The sequence below is a fragment of the Zosterops lateralis genome (assembly GCF_965231275.1).
Source record: "Zosterops lateralis genome assembly, chromosome: 13".
NCBI lineage: Eukaryota > Metazoa > Chordata > Aves > Passeriformes > Zosteropidae > Zosterops > Zosterops lateralis.
The window spans coordinates 2,745,098-2,767,030 of NC_139773.1; the positions used below are offsets into that span (position 1 = coordinate 2,745,098).

At 44.3% G+C, this 21,933-nt stretch overlaps 1 protein-coding gene across 2 annotated transcripts in view; it reads right to left on the reverse strand.

Annotated features, from left to right (window-relative positions):
* ARIH1 (ariadne RBR E3 ubiquitin protein ligase 1) overlaps nt 1-21,933 on the reverse strand; it is a 50,196-nt gene that overhangs the window by 7,399 nt on the left and 20,864 nt on the right. For both annotated transcript variants that reach the window (XM_083871167.1, XM_083871168.1), the window contains exons 2-9: nt 20,783-20,850; nt 14,938-15,082; nt 10,877-10,969; nt 10,466-10,521; nt 7,429-7,495; nt 6,627-6,733; nt 6,090-6,132; nt 4,940-5,011 (exon numbers count right to left, since the gene is read on the reverse strand). In XM_083871167.1, coding sequence (XP_083727293.1) covers nt 4,940-5,011; nt 6,090-6,132; nt 6,627-6,733; nt 7,429-7,495; nt 10,466-10,521; nt 10,877-10,969; nt 14,938-15,082; nt 20,783-20,850 — 651 coding nt within the window. The remainder of the gene's footprint in view (nt 1-4,939; nt 5,012-6,089; nt 6,133-6,626; nt 6,734-7,428; nt 7,496-10,465; nt 10,522-10,876; nt 10,970-14,937; nt 15,083-20,782; nt 20,851-21,933) is intronic.

Consider the following 21,933-nt stretch of genomic DNA (forward strand, 5'->3'; position numbering starts at 1 on the left):
AGTCTGCTCATCAGCCAGGGTGGCTCTAAGTACAGACAGTGGCCCTGTCCCTGTCACAGCACGATGACCCTGGGGCACACAGCCAGAGCGGTTTTCCAGAGGAGGTGGTGGAGATGTGCAGTTCTTCCGGACACATCTCCTCCCATCAGGTGCCGACATCACTCGTGGGAGGCGCAGCTGATCCACGCAGCTGCAGAGATCCCTCCTGCTGAGCAAAATCCTACAGCTGCAAGAGAGGGAGAACAGTTCCCAGGTGATCTGCCGAGCTGGAGAGGTGCCACAGGCACATCCACAGCACAGGGATGTGGGGCCATCTTACCCCTAGTGAGGCTCCACCTGGAGCATGGAAATTCTGCCCTCCTGTCTTTGAGGTGAGACCGAGCTTTCCAGTGTGTCCACAGTGCTCAGGGCTTTGAGCTCTGGAATGCAAACATGGTCAAGAAGACCCTTCCAGTGCCTGAAGAGGCTCCAGGAGAGCCTGGAGAGGGACTCTGGACAAAGGGGAATGGCTTCCCACTTCCAGATGGCAGAGTCAGATGGGATATTGGGAAGAAATTCTTCCCTGTGAGGGTGGGCAGGCCCTGGCACAGGGTGCCCAGAGCAGCTGTGGCTGCCCCTGGATCCCTGGCAGTGCCCAAGGCCAGGTTGGACAGGGCTTGGAACACCCTGGGACAGTGGAAGGTGTCCCTGCCCATGGCAGAGGTGGAACTTGATTTAAGGTTCTTCCAACCCAAACCATTCCATGATTCTACAATCTCATTACAGCCCTTTTTTCACAAGGAATGCCATCCTTTCCAAGTTTTTATGCTCCTGTCTAGCACAGCACAAGGAAAAGGTGATGCAGTATCTGAGCAGATCCCTAAAGCTGTGTAAAAGTGTCAAGTTGAAGATTATTAAAAATTAAAGCCATGAAAAGCACATATTAAAGAAATGCTGGACACTAGGAGAAAAGTAAGTAGTAACTACTCAAGTCACCAACACAAGTGGGAGAGATTTACAGAATAATGAGGATAGGGAACGAAGATCTCCCTGAGTATTACGGCTATGCAACAACCCAACAAGCAGCAAATCAAGTTACTAAACCTGCAGATTATTGTGCACATTATCAGCCACAGCACAACACAAAAGTGACCTCATTAACATTGTTCCACTCCAAACAATTCTGTACTGGGGTTGGAAACAAAAGCCTGGGCGAACCTGGCAAAGGAGAACAATCCTGATTTTGTTGTAAAAGTCCATGCATACATAAAGCACCATAAACCTCAGCTGCTCTTTTATGAACAGGAAGCTAAATAGAAACAGGTTTCTTATTTCAGGGCAAGTGAAAGAGATTAGTCCTTTCCAGAGCTCCCAGAGGAACTGGTGTACACCAGCCTCCCACAGTCACATTCACAGCAACGCCTTCACCGCTAGCCCATCCTCTAAAAAGAATCCTCAAAAACCACAGGGATTTCTTGATGATTTTCAACAAAACCCAAAAACTTAATTATGGCTAGCACAAAACAGTACATCGTTCTAACACCTAGAGTCATGGAACAAAACTTTTACAAACAGATTTTAAACACCAGTTCATCTGAGAAAAGGAGATGGCACTTGGGGACCTTTAGAAAAACACAGATCACAGCTCCGGTGTGGTGGGAAATGGAGGAGCAGAGCTTGGTGCTGGTGCCCAGGAGGATTCCGTGTCCTGCCCTGCATTAGAATTTCCGTGCATTAGAACAAATGCAGGATCTCCAGAAAATACAGAGGGAGCACTTGTCCAGCCATTAAAAAGTGACCTGAAAAGGGAGACATGTGGGCTCATGCCACTTTATCATATGCACGGCGGAAAAATATTCTATGGTTTTTTTGGAGAAGAAAATGTGCCTGGTTTATCCATCAGCCCTGCAAGCTCTGTCTGGCCTGGAAGGGAAGGATGGGGATGTGCCAGGAGCCAAAGAAGCAAGGCTGGGGTGTTTCTTAGTATCAGATGAACAACTTCCATTAAGACCAATTTAAGTTCCACAATAAAAAGCAGTGCCTTGTGTGAAGGCCGGCACCATTACCGGCTTTGTTCTCTTCCCTTTGGTATTCCATGAGGCAGAGATTAACATGCTGACACTCGGGTTCCAAACAGGTTTCCCCTCCTCCTTTTAGACCACTTTCAGATAGTCTTGATACACCTTGAGAGCCCAAAATAAATGCACAAATCCAAGTTTTCTCTATTTTTCACTCCTTTCAATGTTCACTTAACAAAAGTAATGGATCTCTGTGGTTTCTTTATTCCCAAATACTCGAAACCTGCCTAGTTTAACTCAAGAGAAGAACTACTGAAGAATCAAGTTTGTCAAACAAACTGAAAAAGGAAGAAAAGTGCAAATCCTTGGACTCTTCAACCTTGTTCCTCAAGAAGTCTGAAAATTACAGGCTTGATAAAGGACTCGTATTGCTTTATCTCAACTTTAAATTAATCTAGTTAAGCTGAACTCATGTGAAAGTAGCTTATTTTAAGAAAAAAGCCATCTACTCCAGCACACTCTGCTGCAAGGGCTCTATCTTTTGTAGAAGTAGAAGGAATTAAGGTCTCCTAAGTGCAAGTAAATGAATGCAAAAGAATAAAAAAATCATATCAGAAACCACAGAACTCACTACGCAAATCTCCTAGTTTTTCATTCAGACCACTCTACATAATTCATCAAAAAATGCATCACATCATTCCAGTTTGGGAACAGAACCCAATTCAGCTGGGTTTCACTCTTCTATTCTCTCACACAATTGCCTGATTTTCCTTTCCAACTCCATCTCCCAGGACAAGCTGGAACAAATGTATCTCACATTCTCCCGTTGCAAAGGATTATCCAGATTTCAAGCCCACATTCCAGAGGATTGGTATTTCGCTTTTACACCTTCATCTTGGTATGACAGGAAGTCTCCTTCCCCGAGAGGAGCCCACATGGGACAGGACTCACGCCTGGATGGCTCCAGGAAGCGCTTTCCAAAAGCCAGAAACAGCAATGGAGCCCGTAGCCACAACTGAACTCCTTGGAGAGCTGTTCCCACTGATAATAGGGATTTTTGCATCTGATGCTACCTGATTCCTTTCTAGGTTCTTCAAAATGAAATTCAACACAGAATTCAGGCTGTGAAGCCAACAGTGCAGGCACAAGTTGTGCCTTGCCAAACATGGCTGCCCTGCTTTCCTGACAGGAGCAATACAGAGAAAGGAGGGATGGATACACACTCCAAGTGCACAATTCCCATCCCAGTCTATGGCTCCAGCCCCACACCCAGCCAGCACTTGGGTCTCTCTGTGCCTCTGGTCAGGGATCAGCAGGGAGGTGGCTGCAGCCCCACGATCCCAGGCTGACCTGGCTCTCTGGAGGCTGCAAAGCTCCCAGGGCACACATCCCAGTGGCCAAAGCTGGAGACTCCCACCTTCCCCAAGGCAAAGATCAGCATGAGGGTGGGTTACTCTTCCTGCCAACTTTCCCCTCAATTGAATCCAGCATCAGCTCAGAAAGAAGAATGCCATATTGTCCTTCAGCTAATTCAATCGATATGGATGCCATAAGGCTCCAGGACTGTTGGCTTGCTCAAATGTCTGGAGTAATTACCCTGATGGCAGTTTTTCCCCCTGTTGCAGCCTGGGCTCCTAAGTATTCCCATGTAGGAATGTCTGGAACGGTATTAGAGGAAGCAGCTTAGGCAGTGATGTCCAAGGACAGCTCTGCTGCTCACACCAGACTAGAGGTACCAATGAAGAAGCAGGGCTGGTGCCAGGTGCCACCCTCCAGATGGGTGTTCTCCACCCCCAAAGATCTTCTTATTCCCAAGGCAGGGGGGCAGGTACAACATGGGGAACCCCAAGATCAGCCTCCTGAGGGCTTTAACAGGCAAAACAGGGCTGTGGCTGATCCAGTGTCCCAAATAGGTGAGACCCAAGGCTAGCAGTGCTTACACTCTGCCTTTTCCAAGCTATTGGCTGCTCTTCCTCAGGTTTAATAGGAGCAGCCCCTGAAGACCCAGCCAACTCCAAACAAACCCAGTTCAGTCCCCAAGCCACTTTGGAACACAGTGAGCCAAAGGCAAACTCCCTTTGGTGACACTGTGAGCTCCGAGCAGGGCCCACACGGCTCCACTCCAGCCTGATCTGAGCTGCACAGCAGGGATTTCTCTGCCACCATAACACAACATTCCAGCTCGATGAAAACCAGGCAGCCAGCCCCGGAAAGCAGCGAGGCTGCTGCAAACAATGCCATTAACCACTTACACAACAGAGCTAAGAAAACAAAGCAGCCATTTCCTCACTCCCTCCCCACCTTCCTCCTTCAGCTGGGAGCCCCAGGCCTGCTCCTCACCCCCCATGGGATCTGCTGCTTTTGTGTCCCTGCCACCATGACAATCTTGGTTTTAATTTGCCTCAAAATGATCAAATGCTGAAGTTTCAGGCAAAGTTGGGCTAAGCAAAAGGAAGACCTTTACATAATGAAATCCCAGACAGCTGTTCTGCCAGTCTCCAGCTGGAATGCTGCCCAGCGGAAATGAAGGCTCCTCCGGAGGCCAATCCCAGGGATTTGAAGGCAGATGTAAATGATCCCAGCCAAACTGAGCCACGGGTGGTGGTAACATGTTCCACACATGGAATGGGCCATGGATTTGCTTAGGGAAGCCACTGGTGCCAGACAGGAGCCCAAAGACTTAAATTTTGAGGTTCCTTTGGGTCTCCAATTAACTGTTTCTTCCAAGCACATTCCTTCACTGAACTTGAAGAAACTCACCTGATTCCAAGCATTAACACCTGTTTGCTCTTCAAACAAGAGCACTTCAGTGTACTGTGGATTTTAAGGCTTGCTCTTAACATGGAACAGAAAAACAATCCTGCAAGGAATTAGACCGATGTCCTTTTCACCTGACAAATCTGTATAAAATCTCTATATAAAAATACAAGAAAATCTCTCACCTTTGTGTTGGCTGCAATCCAATTGGATGTTTCACTGTCATCATCACACTTCTTAATCCATTTCTTTAACCACTGTCAGAAAAATGATGGAAGAAGAGCATTAAATCTGACTGGAGGAACTGCAAATGTTCCCAAGACACCTGCTCACATAAAGGAAAGGTACCCCAGCCACATGGGAACAGGGGAGTGTTGGTGCTGGAAAACTGTACAAACAGCCACTAATTTAGTGGCAGACAGTTCCTGCAGCTCCATCCTGATCCAGCAAGCACAAGCACCCAGCACAAACACTCCTGCAATGAGTTTGCAGCTCTTAAGCTTAATCAACACAAACTTCATGTTGGACTCTTAAACAAGAAGGACATTTTGGTTTTGGGGTGACTAACTGTGGCATTCCAGCACCTGACAGGAGCCTACAAGAAAGATGGAGAGAAACCATTTACAAGGGCTTGGAGGGACAGACACAAGGAAGGGCAGGGTTAGATGGGATATTGGGAAGAAAATGATCCCTGTGAGGGTGGGGAGGCCCTGGTAAAGGTTGCCCAGAGAAGCTGTACCTGCCCCATCCCTGGAAGTGTTCAAGGATGGGGCTTGGAGCAACCTGGGCTAGGGGAAGGTATCCTGGCCCATGGTAGGCTGTGATTATCTTTACAGTAATCTTTAAGATAATCTTTAAAGACCCTTCCAACCCAAACCATCAAAACCAAATTAATTCTTCCAGTACAACAGCTAACACCTGACAAAGCACCAACCACCTACAGGAACGACTGGTACAGGAAAACTCCTTGTCCAAAAAGCACCTTTACCCCTCTCTGCAGGGGGTCACAGGTCTAACAACCTCCTCTTCCAGACAATTCCCACTTGGATGAGGCACTGTTCTCTCACAAGATCCAACTGTGAGGCAGCCAGTAAAGGCACCCAACAGGATTTCACTGCTGGTTCTCACCCTGTGGTTTAAACAGGTGAGCTACTCTGCTCCCTGGTGGGAACAACAACTGGGCTCAATGATCCCTGGGGGTCCCTCCCAGCTCAGGATCATCTATGATTCTATGGACAGCCACAAAAACTTGGGCTTCATTGCTAAGTCTTGCACATAAATGTATTTTAAGCTTTTTCAAAAAAAAGATTTGGACAAGAACCTTGACATGCTCACCTTGCATTTAACAGGATCATGCCAGTTTTCACCGCAGTTAAAACTGTAAGGGAAAGAAAAGGAAAATAAGCGAACAGGGCAGATGATTGTACTTGTAATTGAACAGTGTAAGTTTTCTTCTGGGTTGTTGAAAGCCAGTCCTATGGAAACTCAACACATTCCCCCTCTTCAATCCTGAAATCCCTCAAGAGCCACTTCAAAACAGTGACAGAGCAAGGGGGAATGGCTTCCCACTGCCAGAGGACAGAGTTAGATGGGATTAGTAGGGAGAAACTCTTTACTGTGAGAGTTGTGAGACATTGAAACTGGTTTCTAGAGAAGTCACCCCATCCCTGGAAGTGTCCAAGGCCAGGCTGGGTGGGGCTTGGAGCTGCCTGGGATGGTGGAAGGTCTCTCTGCTCATGGCAGGGGGTGAACTCTTATCACCTTTAAGGTCCCTCCCAAGCCAAAGCAGTCTGGGACTCCCTGAACACACACTAACACTCTTGCAGGGCAGTGAGTAAAGCAGTACCAGCATTTTTCCTGGATGTCTCTTACCAGAACTGACGCCCACATTTGCAGCGCACGGGTTTAGCATCCGGGTACTGGACTTTAACAACGTGGTGGCAGTCGGGGGCGGGACACCACTTTAACAGTCGATTACACTGCCAAACAAACACATATCTCACATCACACAGGAAGGATGTGCTCAAGGACAGCTCCTGCCCTGCACCTCTCTGTCAGCTAAACAGCTAAGAAATTAAAACCAAACCCACTGCACCCATCACTTCTGGCAAGGACCGAAAGCTCGATCCCGTAACAGCTTCCGCCCTGGGCTCGACAGGACAGCTGAGCCCACACAACCGGGAAACTGGGACAGTGCAAACATCTTGCAAAACACCTTTCTTCAAGTTTATTTTGAGCCTCTAAAACTATTAGTATTTTGCTAAAGCACTTCTGCAGTTTTACTTCAAGTGGCAAAACGTTTAAGGCACGTTCTTGTTTACTGCATGTGCTGGTTCCAATGTGAAGTATCTCAGGTAACATTCAAGAGTCATAAATATTATATAACTATTACATAACTCTTATAACTACGTAATTCTGCTTCTCAGAACCCAGATATTAAGCAACAGCTCTTACGTTCTCTTTAGGTCTTTTGTCCTAAAGTTTTTTTTAGCATTTTCCCACAACTATCCCTGTAAGGCAAAGGACCATAAAACAACCCCTGCATTCACACTTGATTAGAGACCTTGCAAAAAACCTGCTCTGCAGTTCTAAACAAGCCTCCAGCCTCTGCCTGGGTACAGGTGTGAGACAAAAACAACCTACAAGCCATTAAAAAATTCAAATAAAAACTCACCTCTACAAAACTATTGGTTATTAAATGCTGGTACTTTAATTTAACCTTGGAATCTGTGATCAGACGCCTGTGGGAAGGGAAGAAACAGAAAAATTGTAGCAGAAATCTTGTTTTTTCCATACACTGCCAGTAAGTTAAGACAAATAAGTTTGATTCATCCTACACTTGCAGGTACTTTTTGTACTTACCTATTCTCTATTTATTTGTTAGATTATTTATTATTATGAAAACTACATTCATTCTATTCGATATATAAATATATATATAAATGTATTAGCTTCAGAAACAGAAACCTCATGCAGTTCAAAAGAATTGAACCTCTTGGTGCGAGGATTTTTATTTAAAAACTTTCATGAAGAGCCCGAGAAACAAAGCAAGTAATTTAATCAGTTCATTTACATAAAACATGCACATTTTGTGGCAAATCCCTTTAAAAAGCTCCAGAACAACTCTTGTGTGGCTAATAACTTTGGGAAGCCTCATGTTAGCTAGGTTTCAGTGGAATGCTACAGCTTCAGCTTAAAAATTAATGGGTTTTTAATCTATTTGCCATAAAAACAAAGTAGAAAAGTAGATTTGAATTCAACATCACAAGGGGTGTACACCACACGGGCTTTAAATTAATTCCAGTCTGTTTGGAACTGGGAGAGCAGAGGAAAACTGACTGATGGGAACCCTTGACCAGCATGGTGACCACTCTTCTCCTGGGCACACCATCCCAGCTGGCATTTGCAGACTGCCCAGCCTAAATGCATCCAAAATAACTTAATTATGGAGGATTGCTGAGCACTTCTAAAAATGTCTTTTAGCTACGACTGAAGTGTCTTCCCAATATATCTAAACATAAAGCTGCACTAACACACCCTTTGTGGCATTCCTGGTTTAAATCCTACTGTGGAATTCAGCTTTATACAGGCCATAGCATGGGTAAATATTGGAATTAATGGATTTTTCTTTCCAGTTACAGCCAAAACTAAGTGCACTCCTGCCTGTTATCCTTACAACACTCCCTGAGGAGCAGCGTGTGCCCATGGGATGTGCACAAATCCCAGCCCTGGGCAGCTAGGGAGCTCCTCACCCAAGCACATGCTGGTTATTACATAAATCACAGCACGTGGCAGCTCAATTCCCAGGGCTAAAATAAAATAAATCAGCTGACAAAGCATCTCTCCTGCAATTCTGGAGTCAAACTTACTAAAGAACGAGAAAACAATTTGAATTTCGTATGAATTATAAATCTGGAGGTTTTTTACCCCATACCTGGGCTTCAAGACATACTAAATATCACCTTGAAAATGTATTGCATCATAACAATATATCAGGTACTGGAATTTAAATTATTAGTCATGCCATGACTAACCAGACCACATAATCCACTGGCGTTTTGCTTATCAACATGCTTTGATTGCCCCAGTCAACATCACCAGGTCAAGATCTTCAAGAATTTTGCTTTGGATATTATTGCCTTTTGGCAAATCATAAATTAAACTAGACAAATTAAGAGGTGAAACTCATGCCCAGAGCCATAAATCAGATTAATTTTGTGTTTGTATTGCTTGGAAACTGAGAGCTGGAGACTTCGTAAACAAGAAAAGACTTAAAAGTAGTAATTAAAGACACAGAAGTGGGTACAGGTTCCAGTTGAAATCATTTACGTTTTTGCTATTTATATTGACATACCCTAAGATTGCCACACTTGTCCATCTTGGCTGTTAAAGGAAAGAGGTTTTGCAAAAAATGCACCTTCCTCCCCACAGAAATCCAGGTAAGCTCAGGGAAAGGTGGATTTTAACCTCTAGAAACAGTTTCTAATTTTACTCAGACAAATGGGACTTGTTTGCCTTAGCACCCAGCTGCACTGCCCTATCCCAGGCCTCATCCCTGTCCTCTCCAGCCAGGTGGAATCCCACAGCAATGGCCTCCTTCTCTTCCATCCCTTCCTTGCTGCTGCTGCTGCTGCTGCTGCTGCATCCTCTAATGGTTTCAGCTACTCAATTTCACAGGCACTGTGTGAACAGCTCATTCCAACTGTTGCAATCAAGAAAACACTCAAAAAAGTCCTGCTGAGAGCATTTGACTCCACAAATTGAAGTTTAACATCTGGTAAACAAAAATCTCAATCAAGTTACTCAAGATATGCCAACTTCAGCTCAGTTTCCACCCACTGGACTCTACAAACCACCCCTTAACGGGGCAGGAAAGTGTTTCAGCTACTTCCACTTCCATCCAGCCTACACTCCATGAGTAACCAAGAGCCAAAATTGGGGAAATCGTTCTTCTGAAAGCAACTGATAATAAAAATACCAAATTAATATCAATGAATGAGTCAGGCTTCAGGAAGGAAAAAAACAAGGTAACAGAATAAGCCTATACTGAGATGCTTTTTAGCAAGAAGAATTAAAATGAACTTGAACAAAGTTCAGAATTATGAAGGATATTGCTCATGCAGCAACCTCCTCCCGTATAAAAGAGAAGGAAGCTCATGGAGTCCACTGTTCCACCATGACTAACAGTCATTCTACAGCTGGACAACTTAACTCCAAGGACACAGGCTGACACACCAGCCTAATCAAATCTTGTGTTTGAGGGTCAACTGCCTCCTATCAGAGGGCAAAAAACACACCTTGCATCAGCCCTTAGCACTCCTGTCCTCTGACTCACCTATTAACTACAGCTAGAGGGCTTGGGGAACCAGTGGGTTGACCTGGGTACAAGTCCTAAATTCCTACATAAATCAAAGGAAACAAAATGCACAAAGCAGTAAAACAGGGTTTGGAAACTCTGGTGTCACACTGACCAAACTGGTCAGGGAGTCTTTCCTCCCAGTGCTGTCACATGGGCTTTTCACACTTAAACAGGAAGTTAAGAGACATTCTGGTATCAAAACAGACAGTTCAAGACAGGTTTCTCTGCTGCCTGCAAGCCTCTGTGCAGTTTGTTATAAGCATTTGAATAAATGAAGTTTGTTATAAGCATTTGAATAAATAGCACGTGAGTAACACAATGGAAAGAGAGCAAAGCCAAGAGCATCACTTACATAACTGTGTTGTCGTCCACTAAGATATCACAGCCATGGGCAGGGCATGAAATGGTCTGAAAAACACAAAAAGATCATAGGAGAAACAGTGGTTATCCTGGTTTTGCATCACAGGGAATTCCAAGCCAACAGACTTCACTACAATCCGTGGCCAAAGGAATGCCCTGCCTCTCCCACCATATCTCAGGTGTGCCACTGGTTCCTCCTTCCCCAGCCCAGACACTTGCACCAACTCCACAGAATTCTCTCCAGACTGACCTTAGCAGGGCCTGCAGCCCCCAAACTTTTGGGGTTTGGGTTTTCTCTGTTGTTCTTTTGGGGTTTTTTTAAACTTTAGCAGAAAGACTCTTTCTCATCTCTCCAATACACAGAATTTCCAGAAATAAGCCATGAGGTGAGGTGAGATTTTACCTGTCCCATGCCTTCCTCCATTATTTTGGTAGTTAAATATTCACTCCAGCACTGCATACAGAACTTGTGTCCACACTCCAGGCCAGTGAAATACTGCAATGACAAAGAACACAAGACATGGACTCATTTTATCACAGGGATTCACTCCTTAATTTCATCCTTCTTGGTGTTGTGCAGTTCATCCATCCCATCCCTCATTCCGCACACCAAACCTGAGACATTGTTATTCATTTTGCATCATCAGCCCTAGAGAACATTGCCAAGGCAGCCTTAGTCACTCTTCCAAAGCCAGACTTTAATCCCCAGCCCCAGCAACAAGGAAAGGTGTGGCCCATGTTTCCATCCTGCCCATTTAAATTTATCCTTGTTTTAGGAGTGTATATGGAGCACAGCATGGCTCTCTCCCATTTCATTTTGGAAATCAGTCAAATAAATGCAACACCAAACAGGTCACAGTGATAAGGATACAGAGTCTTCATTCCATCTGTTTTTTCCCCTTGACACATGTGGGTGCTGCCCAAAAGTTCCAGACCTCCTCAGGGAAGTTCCCCCTGAAACCCAGATGCTCATCAGATGAGGACACTCAAGATCCTAATTGGCAGGTGTAAATTGCTAAATAAAATTCAATAATGATCTGCTGTCACAGACATCAACAGGGAACAACTCCATCCTTGTCTGCATCATCTGCAGAGAGCTGCCAAGATATCATCTGGGCCTCAGTGGTTACACAAGGGGTAGAGAAGCAAACCCTGCTGAGGAAAGACTGGCATTAAAGTATTTTTCTCTGGTCAGCCTAAAGTTGTTTTATATTCAGAGTCAGCACCACGGAAAACTGTATTTAAAACACTTCATTTGTAACACTACAGAGGTAATATTTGCTGGCTCAGCTTTTCAAACCAATTTCTCAGCTAGTGGGATAAAACCAGAACTCAGATACCATCAAACTATGAAACTCCGCAGAAGAAAGAACACAGAATCCTCTATGGAACAGCCCAAAACAACAGCAGGATGGTGGTGACTGAGGAAAGGAGAATCCACTTGAGGCAAATGTTCTTCCCAAACACCTTCTCAGACACGACAGGTCTGTTCTGTCCATGCCACAGAGGTGCAGCAGCTGTGCTGTGCCTTGTCTGGATGCTGTGGCATTGCCCAGGGAAGGGGCCTGTCATCACTCCTCCCTCTCCCAGGGGCTGGCAGGCTGTGATTACACTGCTCACACTCTGCCACCAGCTGCAGCTGTGAGCACCAACACGTGCAAACTGACCTGAGCATCTGACTTGGCTCCAGGTAAAAATAGAGACATCCACCCCAAAAAAACCAACAGAGATCACAGAGGAGGCTGGCACCTCTGTGGTGCCAGGTACACCAGCTGCAAGAGTGAAAAAAGACACCTTCCAATTTCTGAGCCCCCACTGAGCCAGCTAACAAGGTATCTGATGCTCCACAGATGCTGCTGTGGCCAAGTGACATCACCTGGAGATGCAGAGTTAGAATAAAAACACTTTAACATCTGTGACTTTTGGGATGCCACAGCATGAAACCATCCCAAAGACAGCACTGGCTTTTCAGTGAATTTTGGCCTCTCCATATGTGATGGGAAGCAAGCACAGAGAAGGGAACCATCCCTCACTGAACCCAAACACTCCTGCAGCAGGCACACATGAGGAACCAGCACAGAACACACCTTCATCTAAGACCTGTTTTGGTTATTTCAGGCAGGGAAATGCTTTGCTAAGTGCCCACAGAAAGGCAGCCACCACCACGATTACTCCCAGGCTGCAAAGAATGCAGAGAATCTCTCAGCTCTTTTCTTTACTTTGAGGGAGTTCCCAATTATTTTTGGCTCAGCTGACAGCAGATGTCAAGGGAGCAAGTAAAAAGGCCAACATAAAACCACCAAGGATGGGGGAGCAGTAAGTCCTTAAGCAGTTCATTAGGCCAGGGGACAGCTCTGCTGTCACCACATCTGTGCCCAGCATCTACAGTCTGGACAAAGCAGGATGTTCCCAAAAACATCCCCAGCCACTCTCCTGAGGGTGAGGGGCAAGAGAGGAGGAAGGCAAAACCATTACCCTCCCAATTCCTGTCTTACCAATAAAGGTATCACCCAAAATAACTGCTGGGACCTGACAGTGCTTGCCAGGGACACAGAGCAGGTCAAACATCTCCCTTAAGTCCTCAGACTTGCAGGGTGAGAGCTTCAAATGCCTTGTTTGGCTTCCGAAAACCTCAAACCACAGTTCTTTGGAGGTGACTGAAGAGCTACAGAGACTTTGTAGATGGGAGAGAGGGAATTTCAAGACTAACATTCCTGCAACAACTGTACACTGTAAAACTTAACACCTCCAAACTCTCAACTTTCCATAGGCTGAAAGGGGCTCTCAGTGCAAAAACCCCACAGCTTTCATGTGGAAAAATAATTAGCTGATCATTCCAAGAGCATTTTCAAAGCTGAGATTTTTTTTTCATGTTTTTGAACATGAAAATAATCCTAGAAGTTATAATTCACATCAACTACAACAGCTTCAAAACAGATTACCATCACTCTAGACACAGATACTACACTATTCTAAACCTTTTACAGAAGAAATAACAAATACTAGTTTTTCTATAGGCTCCAGCTTTTTTGTAGGGCAAAGAAATAGAGTCCCCTTGATGTCTTTTAACATCAGCAACAGAGACAGCCCTGCTCACCTGCAACATCCCTCTGCTCCAGCTAAGAATCTGCTCTTCTAACAACTGGGCCACTGCTATTTGAGCTACAAATCCAAGAAGTGTTAGTGTGTTTTGTGCTGTTCTTTGCAGTTTCAAAACTCTGGACAATGCAGGGTTGTGATTTTGGGGGTTCTCCTGTGCAGGGTCAGGAGCAGGACTGGATGGTCCCTGTGGGTCTGTTCCATGACTCTCTGGTTCTGCTCCCCAGGTGGCACAGGACCCCCAGGCCTGTCCCTGTGAGCTGTACCCCACCCAGCACAGCAACTGTGTTAGAATGGAGAGAACAATGTATTAGAATATATTGCCTTCTCCTTTCAAAGCACCTCATCAAACAAAGCAGGAATTTGCCTTTCCAGCTGCTTTTCAAGAAGGAAGTCGGGGCACACAAGGCTGAAGAGGAGACACATGAAGCTTTGTGGTTCCTGGCTCAGGAGCAACAGGGACCTTAGTGCTGAGAATGGGAGGCCTAAAGCCTAAAGCTGGGCTTTGCTCAGCTCTGTCTCCTCCAGGGAAGAAGATCCAGAGCAAGGGAGAGGCCACAACCAGGGAACTTCACCCCAGGCTACTCCTGAACCCCAAAACTCATCATGGTTCCTTGCTGAAAACACACCCAGAGCAAGAGCAAAGCCTTATGTCAGGGCTGCTTTGCCTGGAAAGGCTCAGGACATGTTTTAGGGTGTTCTTGAGGCACAGCTCCCCCACAAAAAGCAGGTTTCAATAAAGGAAAAATTCCTTACTATGAGCACTTCGCCCTTTGATGAACTCTCCTATTTGAGTTTCTCCACTCACCTCCTTTTCTCCCAGATCTCCCAACAGTATGTCCTGCCCCTGGGAGCCCTAGTAGAGCCTGGACCTTTTAGCAGTGTATAGGAATGCTTCAGTTTGATCAACAGTGACAAAAAAGTAGCACTATCATCCAGGACATGCATGTAGAGCTCCAGCAAGCACTGCGTAACACACCCTCGTGTCTGACCAAGAGGGTATTGTCCAAGTATGATAAAGATCCAAAGATATCCACATTTTACTTCTACTACTTTTATTCTAGACTTCCTAGTTTGGCTATTTTGTAGCATTACTTACTGCTTTTAAAAGCTATTTCCTACCTTGTCTTTCTACTTAAGTAAATCCCTTTGCTCATCATGCTTTTCACAGATTTCTAATTTCACATATCCGTTATCTGGTATCCGACCCTTAAAAACATCACCTGCTTGCTTTTTCCTGAACTTTACTACACCACTGCCCGAGCCCCAGCAGCCTCAGAGGTGTTCAGCAGGAAAATGGGAAGTTTCAGGTCAGAAATCTGGGGAGTTGCTGGCCAGGTAGGCCTGAGGCCACTGTGTACTCACCGAGTTAGGGTAGTTCAGATAGCAGATCTGACAGGACATGTCCTGGGCTGATGACCTGGTGTTCATCTGACGCGTTCGCGACTTTTTACTCGGATTAATTACATGACACTCTGCAAAGAGCTTCTCCAAGTTGCCATCGAAGTACCTGCAGGAGACAGGACAGAACGAAAATTTAACCACCTTCTAAATTGGTTTTCCATTCTAGGTAGCAGTTAAGTGTATAAAGATGCTTTTTATATTTCAAAACTCATACACCCACTGCTTCCAACAAACTCTTCTCTAACACAACACAGAGGTGGATATTAGACAACTACATCATTTCAGAGACTCTCACTTGAATTACACCCTCCTGAAATTCAGGCACCTTCAATTCTTCAGCTGCATTTCAAGTAATTCATGATTCTCCCCAGTGATTGCTTTGCATTAGAATTCCAGGACAGGGAACTAGAGCAAGAACACCTGAGTTCACAGTCCAGGCATTGCAACACCTTCCTAAAGCACAGGTTTGATGCCCTCAAGCTCAATTCTTTTCAACTGAAGCCTTTCATTTTTCCTAATATTCTGATCATCAGCCATTTGGGCATCTTTTGAGTCAACCTGAGGTACTTTAACAACCTAAAAAATCCAGTTCCAGGTTTACAATGCTTCCAGAGATTAAGTACCTATTGAAAAGGAGGATGCAAGATTGCTTGGGGGGAGAAAAAAGATCACTTCCTTTCTATTTCCTATTCCCTCAAGGAAAACAATACTAGTTTGCTTTAAAAGCTCATAAAAAGCTCTTTCTTGGAGAGGAGGACCAAACTGGAGAGCATCATTATCAGAAAGCTCAGCCTCTTCCCAGAATCCTTCACAAACCTTTCTCCAGCCTGCAGCAGCTGCAAAGAACTAATTAAACCAGACAATTAACCAGCCCCATCACCTGCACACATCCCCCAGCCAAACCCAGTAAGGCATTACCCTGCTCCCTTACAGCTCTACCTACCAACAAGGCTTGATTTATAATTGAAAAAATATCAATTTTCCTGCTGTTTCATATGTTTCTCACTGCACATCATGTATCTTAGATCTTAAATTCCAAGACACTGCATCTGGAAGGAAGCTGTGAATTCTGGCATCACAGCATCCACAAGGCTTTGCCACTGTTCTTCAATGCTAGCTCAGGATTTTACTCAACCAAGCTCTTTTGTTTGCTTAAGAGGATTATTTTTAGAAATTTTTATGCTATATTTAAATCTAAATATATAAAACTATATACTTAGAAAATTTTATCAAGTGAATTCAGTGCTGCCCCATTATAGGCAGCATTTGTTTATTAAGAATCATGGATAAATATTAAGTCCAGGAAAGTTTTCCAGCCTTCCAAATGCTCTTAAAGGCAGCAGGAGCAGCACAGGACATGCTCTGAGGAGAACAGACACACAGCTGGGTGTGAAGTTTGCAAGGAAAATAGTTTTGTATACAAATACTATGATCCAATTTGAACCCTGATGCTCATGACCAGCTAAATGCTTATGGAAATACCAGAGGTTTTTGTAGTGGTGGGCTGGTTTTAAGGGTGAATATCCGTGTCAGGAAATTGATTTTTTTCATCTGGAATTACCTATCCCTTTTAATACCTATGTATAGTATTCCTGCTTCTCCATGCTGTTTCCTTTTCATGCATTTTCTTTCTGAGTAAGTAATTTCCACATTTATTTTATGTATGTCTCTCAGACTCATAGCTCATGCTGCCACTGGGCCATAAGAACTCCAGAAAATGCAGGGGAAAACATGGATCTCCCTAAAAACACACACTTCCAATGGATACTCCAAAGTCCAACAGCTCTCTAACTGCTCCACCACTCCTTACACAAACACGCCCAGGGCTCAGTCTTGCAGTTCCTTCAATGGTTAGGACCAACACCTAATTCCAATTACCATCCCATTTCCTCACTTGTTCCAGCAGCACCACAGACCATCCATGTAGAGAGATCTCCCTTTGCCCTTCCCATGTTCCTATTTCCAAGCAGCAGCTCTAACATCCTTCCCTCTCACAGCAGGTGAGCCCCATGTGACATTTGCTGACTTCCCTGGCCAGCAAACCTTCTCCACCACCCATTTCTATTTCCATTGATCCTCCTTGAATCCAAAGAAGCCAAACCACATTCAATCCCAGTCCCTGATCTCATACAATTTCACTTAGACTTCTCCTGCAAATCTCACCTAATGCATTGCAAAAGATGCCTACATTACTCCAGATCTCCTCCATGTCAGCATCCCTCCTCACTTTCTTCACAACTCCAAGAATTCTGTTTTTCCCCCAAGTACTCTCTATTAAAGGGTTGGTTCTTGGTACGTCCATCCTTACTTTCATCCTAGGGATGAGCACAGCACCTTTAACAGCCCTTTAAATCCTCTGCCCTTCTTCCCCTTCACAATGCAGATATTGAGTAATTCCAGCACTTCTGGCACAAGATATTTTCCTCTATTAATTCGTCAAAGTTTAATTGCTTCATCACAAAGTTGGGAGCTTTTCTGCTATTTTAAAATGAAAGGACAAACCAGTGTTTGTCCATTATTTTAAAGTGTTTCTACTTACCAAGACCAAACCTATAACAATATCAAGTCTGTTTGGCAGAGGGATCAAGCTGTCAGCCCCTTTATCTCCTCAAAATTCCCTCCTGCTGTTTGTAACTGCCTAATCGCCATTTTCCAGACATAATCAAATCCTACCCACGGGAGTATCAAAGATAAAAAGCCTTTTCTCTGAAAAAAAATTGCTTCTAGTACACACTTTGGGATATTTACTTCCATGGAAGAGCATTTGTGAGTGTCACTGCACCAATACACTCACAGTAAAAGATAACTCCACATCAAAACTCCTGCCATGCACCATTTTTCACCTGTTCAGCCTCTGCTGAAGAGTATAAAGTATTTCTTTTTTCCAAGGAAAGCAGACAGCCAGGTTGTGGAGAAAAAACAATCTGGGCATTCCTAACATCCCTCCTCTGCCCAGAGGAACAGGGACATGTGGCCACCAAGATAAGCAGCTACAAGAGACTGCTGTAGCTCTGGCTGTGCCTCCAGGGATTAAATCAGGCCTTGGGGACATGCTGAGACACTTTACTCTTAAGAAAATGACCAGAGGAAAGGCACATAAGGCAGGAGAGCTGCATTTTAACCTCTTCATCACACAGAGGTTCCTCCTCAAACTCCCCTCAGGAGAGGACACCATCAGCCATGGTAAAATTGGAAGGTAATCAAGATAAGGTTCAAGCTAAAACACTTTCTTCACTTGTTTCTGAGGTGATGTGGTCATTCTGCACCTGGTGCTCTCCTGTCCCTATGAATCAAGCTTGCAAGACCCAGGAAAATAATATTTGATATATTTATTCTCCTAAACATATGTAGCATATCAGAGGCTGAACTAATATTTCCTCCACTCACCACTTCCCTCCTACAAACAAATCCACCCCAAACCTCCAGTTTTGCTTTTGCACACAATTAGTGCTTGACCAGTGGGACAGGCCAGTTTTTCAATTGTGGCTGTTATTACTTCACTGTAAGTGGAATAAATATCTGTAGCACAACTGCCCTCTGAACACCACCGTGTAATTACTCCATGACAAAGCTGGCACGACAGTGACAACCTGCTTGTTAAAAACAGCCATAACAAGGCTAAAAAAAGTAGGAAAACAGAGAAATTTTCATGTCACAAGCTCAGACCACCCCACTTATCAAAAAAAAAAAGAGAAGCCACTTGGCTGAAGTGCTTTCCTCCAGGCCAGGTCTGATAAGGCTGCTGGGAGGTTGTGCTGACTCACCATGAGCTAAGGGAAAACAGGCACTGATTAGGAACTGCAAACACACACCATCAAACAACAGGAACTTTCAAGCAAAATGTATATTTTGGGGTTTTTTTTTTCCCTTTAATCCTCACCTATCACCACAGCAATGACCAAACCTTCTTGACCAACAAGAGACTGCTCTCAGCCTCCTACCCAGCTTCCTACTCCTGCCTCAACACGCAGAGCACTCCAGAAGATTTCATGGAAGTTTCTTGGTGCAGAAGTGACAGAAGGCACCATCAGGCACTCCAGAGATGTTCTGGTGTTTTTCTAATACAACAAGACATCAATAAGCACCAAAACTGGGACCAGTGTGCAACAGGTCTGCCTAAGCAAGTCATGTACTCTGTTAGTCACAGGGGTGATCCTACTGAGTTAAGTATTTTAATGAATATGTTTACCTGTGGATTTGTAAATATAACATGTACTTAAACTGTAAAAGCCTTGACAATAATACCTCATATTGACGTGGCTGGCACCTCCCTTGAAGAAAAAAAAAAAAAGAAAAAAAAAAAAAGCCCAATTTTTATTTTTAAATTGATGACATCCCTAAACAAGCTCTCAATAACAAGGCACAGAACCTACTGTACAAAGGGATGACTTTTCAGTGCACTTGTGTAGAGGTATCTCACAGCCAAGGAGGGTGAACTTTATCCTGACCAAGAACCAGCCCAAGAAACTCAAATACCAAGAGAACAGAGATGCTGCAGAGCAGGAATTAAATCAGAATTCTTAACAGCTGTAATCAGAGTTAAATAGTGAATGTATTTGTAACACAAAGCTTTCAGAGTTCCAACATTTACTAAAGGAGGTCAATCTGAGGAAAATAAGGACTAGAAAGCTGTGAAAAAATACAATCCGTTCAGAAAAAAAAATCTAGGTTAAACAAAACATAAGAGATACCTGAACACCAACACTAACCAAAAATATTATAGAAAGGGGGCTAAAGATATCCTAAATCCATTAGCCAAGCATAGCAGAAATATTTATACTCCAAAAGAATTACTAACAATGTGAAAGCCTTGGGTCCTCTTTCCCTGGGTGACAGAGTACCAAACTACAGGGGCTCAATGAGGGGACATTCAGACATTCAGGAGCACCAACAACTGCTCCTGGTTTACTAAGCACATCTCATCTTCTCATACCCTGATCATCAGGCAAAGGAGATGGTAATTAAGAGAAAAGTCAAACTAATGAACCTACCAGGCCCTTCACACTCACCCACTGGTCACTTCACACCAGTTAAGACCAGCAGACTCCACTACCAGCAAGTCCCTGTACAGCTTTTACTGCTCCTTTTGGTCCAGATTAATTCTCCTTCCAGTTTTCTAAAATAAATTCTCTAGCTCCCTCAACTCTCTTCAACACCAACACTGGCACTGGAATGAAGCAAATGCAGCTGGATTTGGTCTCCACTGTATAACAACAAACTGAAAAGTACCTTTATCCAGCCACATTCCAAGAGCAGGGAACCAAAGATGGGAAATAACCCTGAAACACTCAGCTCTGAGGGGGAGGGAGAGACAAAATTCAAGCCATTATTTACAGACACTGAAGAAAACCTGGAGCTGTGGGGATGAAGACAAGGCAGGACCATTATCAGTCAGGAACAATTTAGCCTTGGCCAGAGCAGCAAATAAACACGTCAGGAATACACATGCCAGCGTGACAGGCAAGAGCAGCTATATCCAAATCCAAAACAGTTGCTAGATAACAAGAACCTGTTCCTGCTTGCTTTTTTCCAAAGCCTCTCCAAAGCCTGTACATGTTCAAACTGGAAATCTCTCTTTCCAACAGGCAACTTTACTTCCACAACTTCTAAGTCTAACCAGGCATCAATAATTTTAAAACAAGGAGTCACAAATCACCCTTAGCTGGGAAAGGGGGAACATTTAGAGCTTTCACAAAAGATTCTCCTGCCACACACTGTGCATTCATCCATCCTCAATTCATCCAGGAACAAACACTTTTTCCAGCTCTGTGACACAAGGTGGTTGCAGGCTAAGGTGGCTGCTTACCTTTCCATCAGCTTCTCCTTGTCCCAGTTGAAATGGCTGAGCAGTATTCGAGTGATAGTCGCTGGATTCTGGAGAAAAAAAGAGAAAAACAATCAATAATTGAGTAACCAAGGCAGAGCTTTGAACAGGCAAAGGGAAAATCAGCGTGTCTGATAACATCATCTGTTCAGACAATACATGTTTACTGGCATGGACTGGGAAATAGCTGGACTTGACAGGTAGGGAAATTTAAAAGGAAAAAAAACCAACCCAACTCTATAAATCCAAGCATCTGTATAAAATGAGAATTTGGTTGAAGATTTAAGGACCAGATTAATTACACCCACCACAGTGCCAACATCTCCACATCCAGCATGCCCACACAATGCAATTCCAGGATGTCTACAACGTGCAGGAAGGGTTGATTTCCACCCATCATACCCATTTTTGCCACAATTCCACACTACTTGCAGAGCAAGAATAATCCAGCCCTGACCATCAAAACACTGGGGCTGAAAACTGTCCCAGAACACAAATGGCTGCCAGTGTAAAATGACAAAGTGCTTGGAAGATCCCAAAAGTTCCTGAAGCATCATGAAATCCAGAAAAAAAAAAAAAACATGGACAGCTAAGGAAAGAAATACAGCCTAGAAAGGTCAGAAAGAAGGTGGAACATAAGACATGATTTTCACTTGTGTTCAAGTTTTTATTCCAACTAAATCTGAATCATAAACCAAGAGTTTGATTACATGAGAAACACACAGACCATATGGCTTGTGTTACACCCCAGAACCGTGTTTTAGCTCCCTAAATCCACTCTCTGGGCTCAGTTTTGGGACCATTTACATGCAAAGGAGACAAGAGCGGGGCCCTGAGAGCGGCTGTGTGTACTTTGCCATTTGACACCAAAATGGAAGTTTGCCTCAGGGCCAACGTTCAATGGACGCTCTGAAGCTGTTGAAAAGTAGGACATAAACCAGCAATGTGATTTCCTGAGCCCTGGAGCTACAGCCACAACCTGATGCTGCCAAAAGCCAATGCTGTCACCCACAGCAGCGTTCCCACCCCATCCCTGCATGTCTTGCCCTCAACCAGTCCATACCAATACAGCCATTTTATGCTGCAAATAAAGGTTTAGAAACTGATCTTCTCTTTTCCTATAGGTTGTTTTT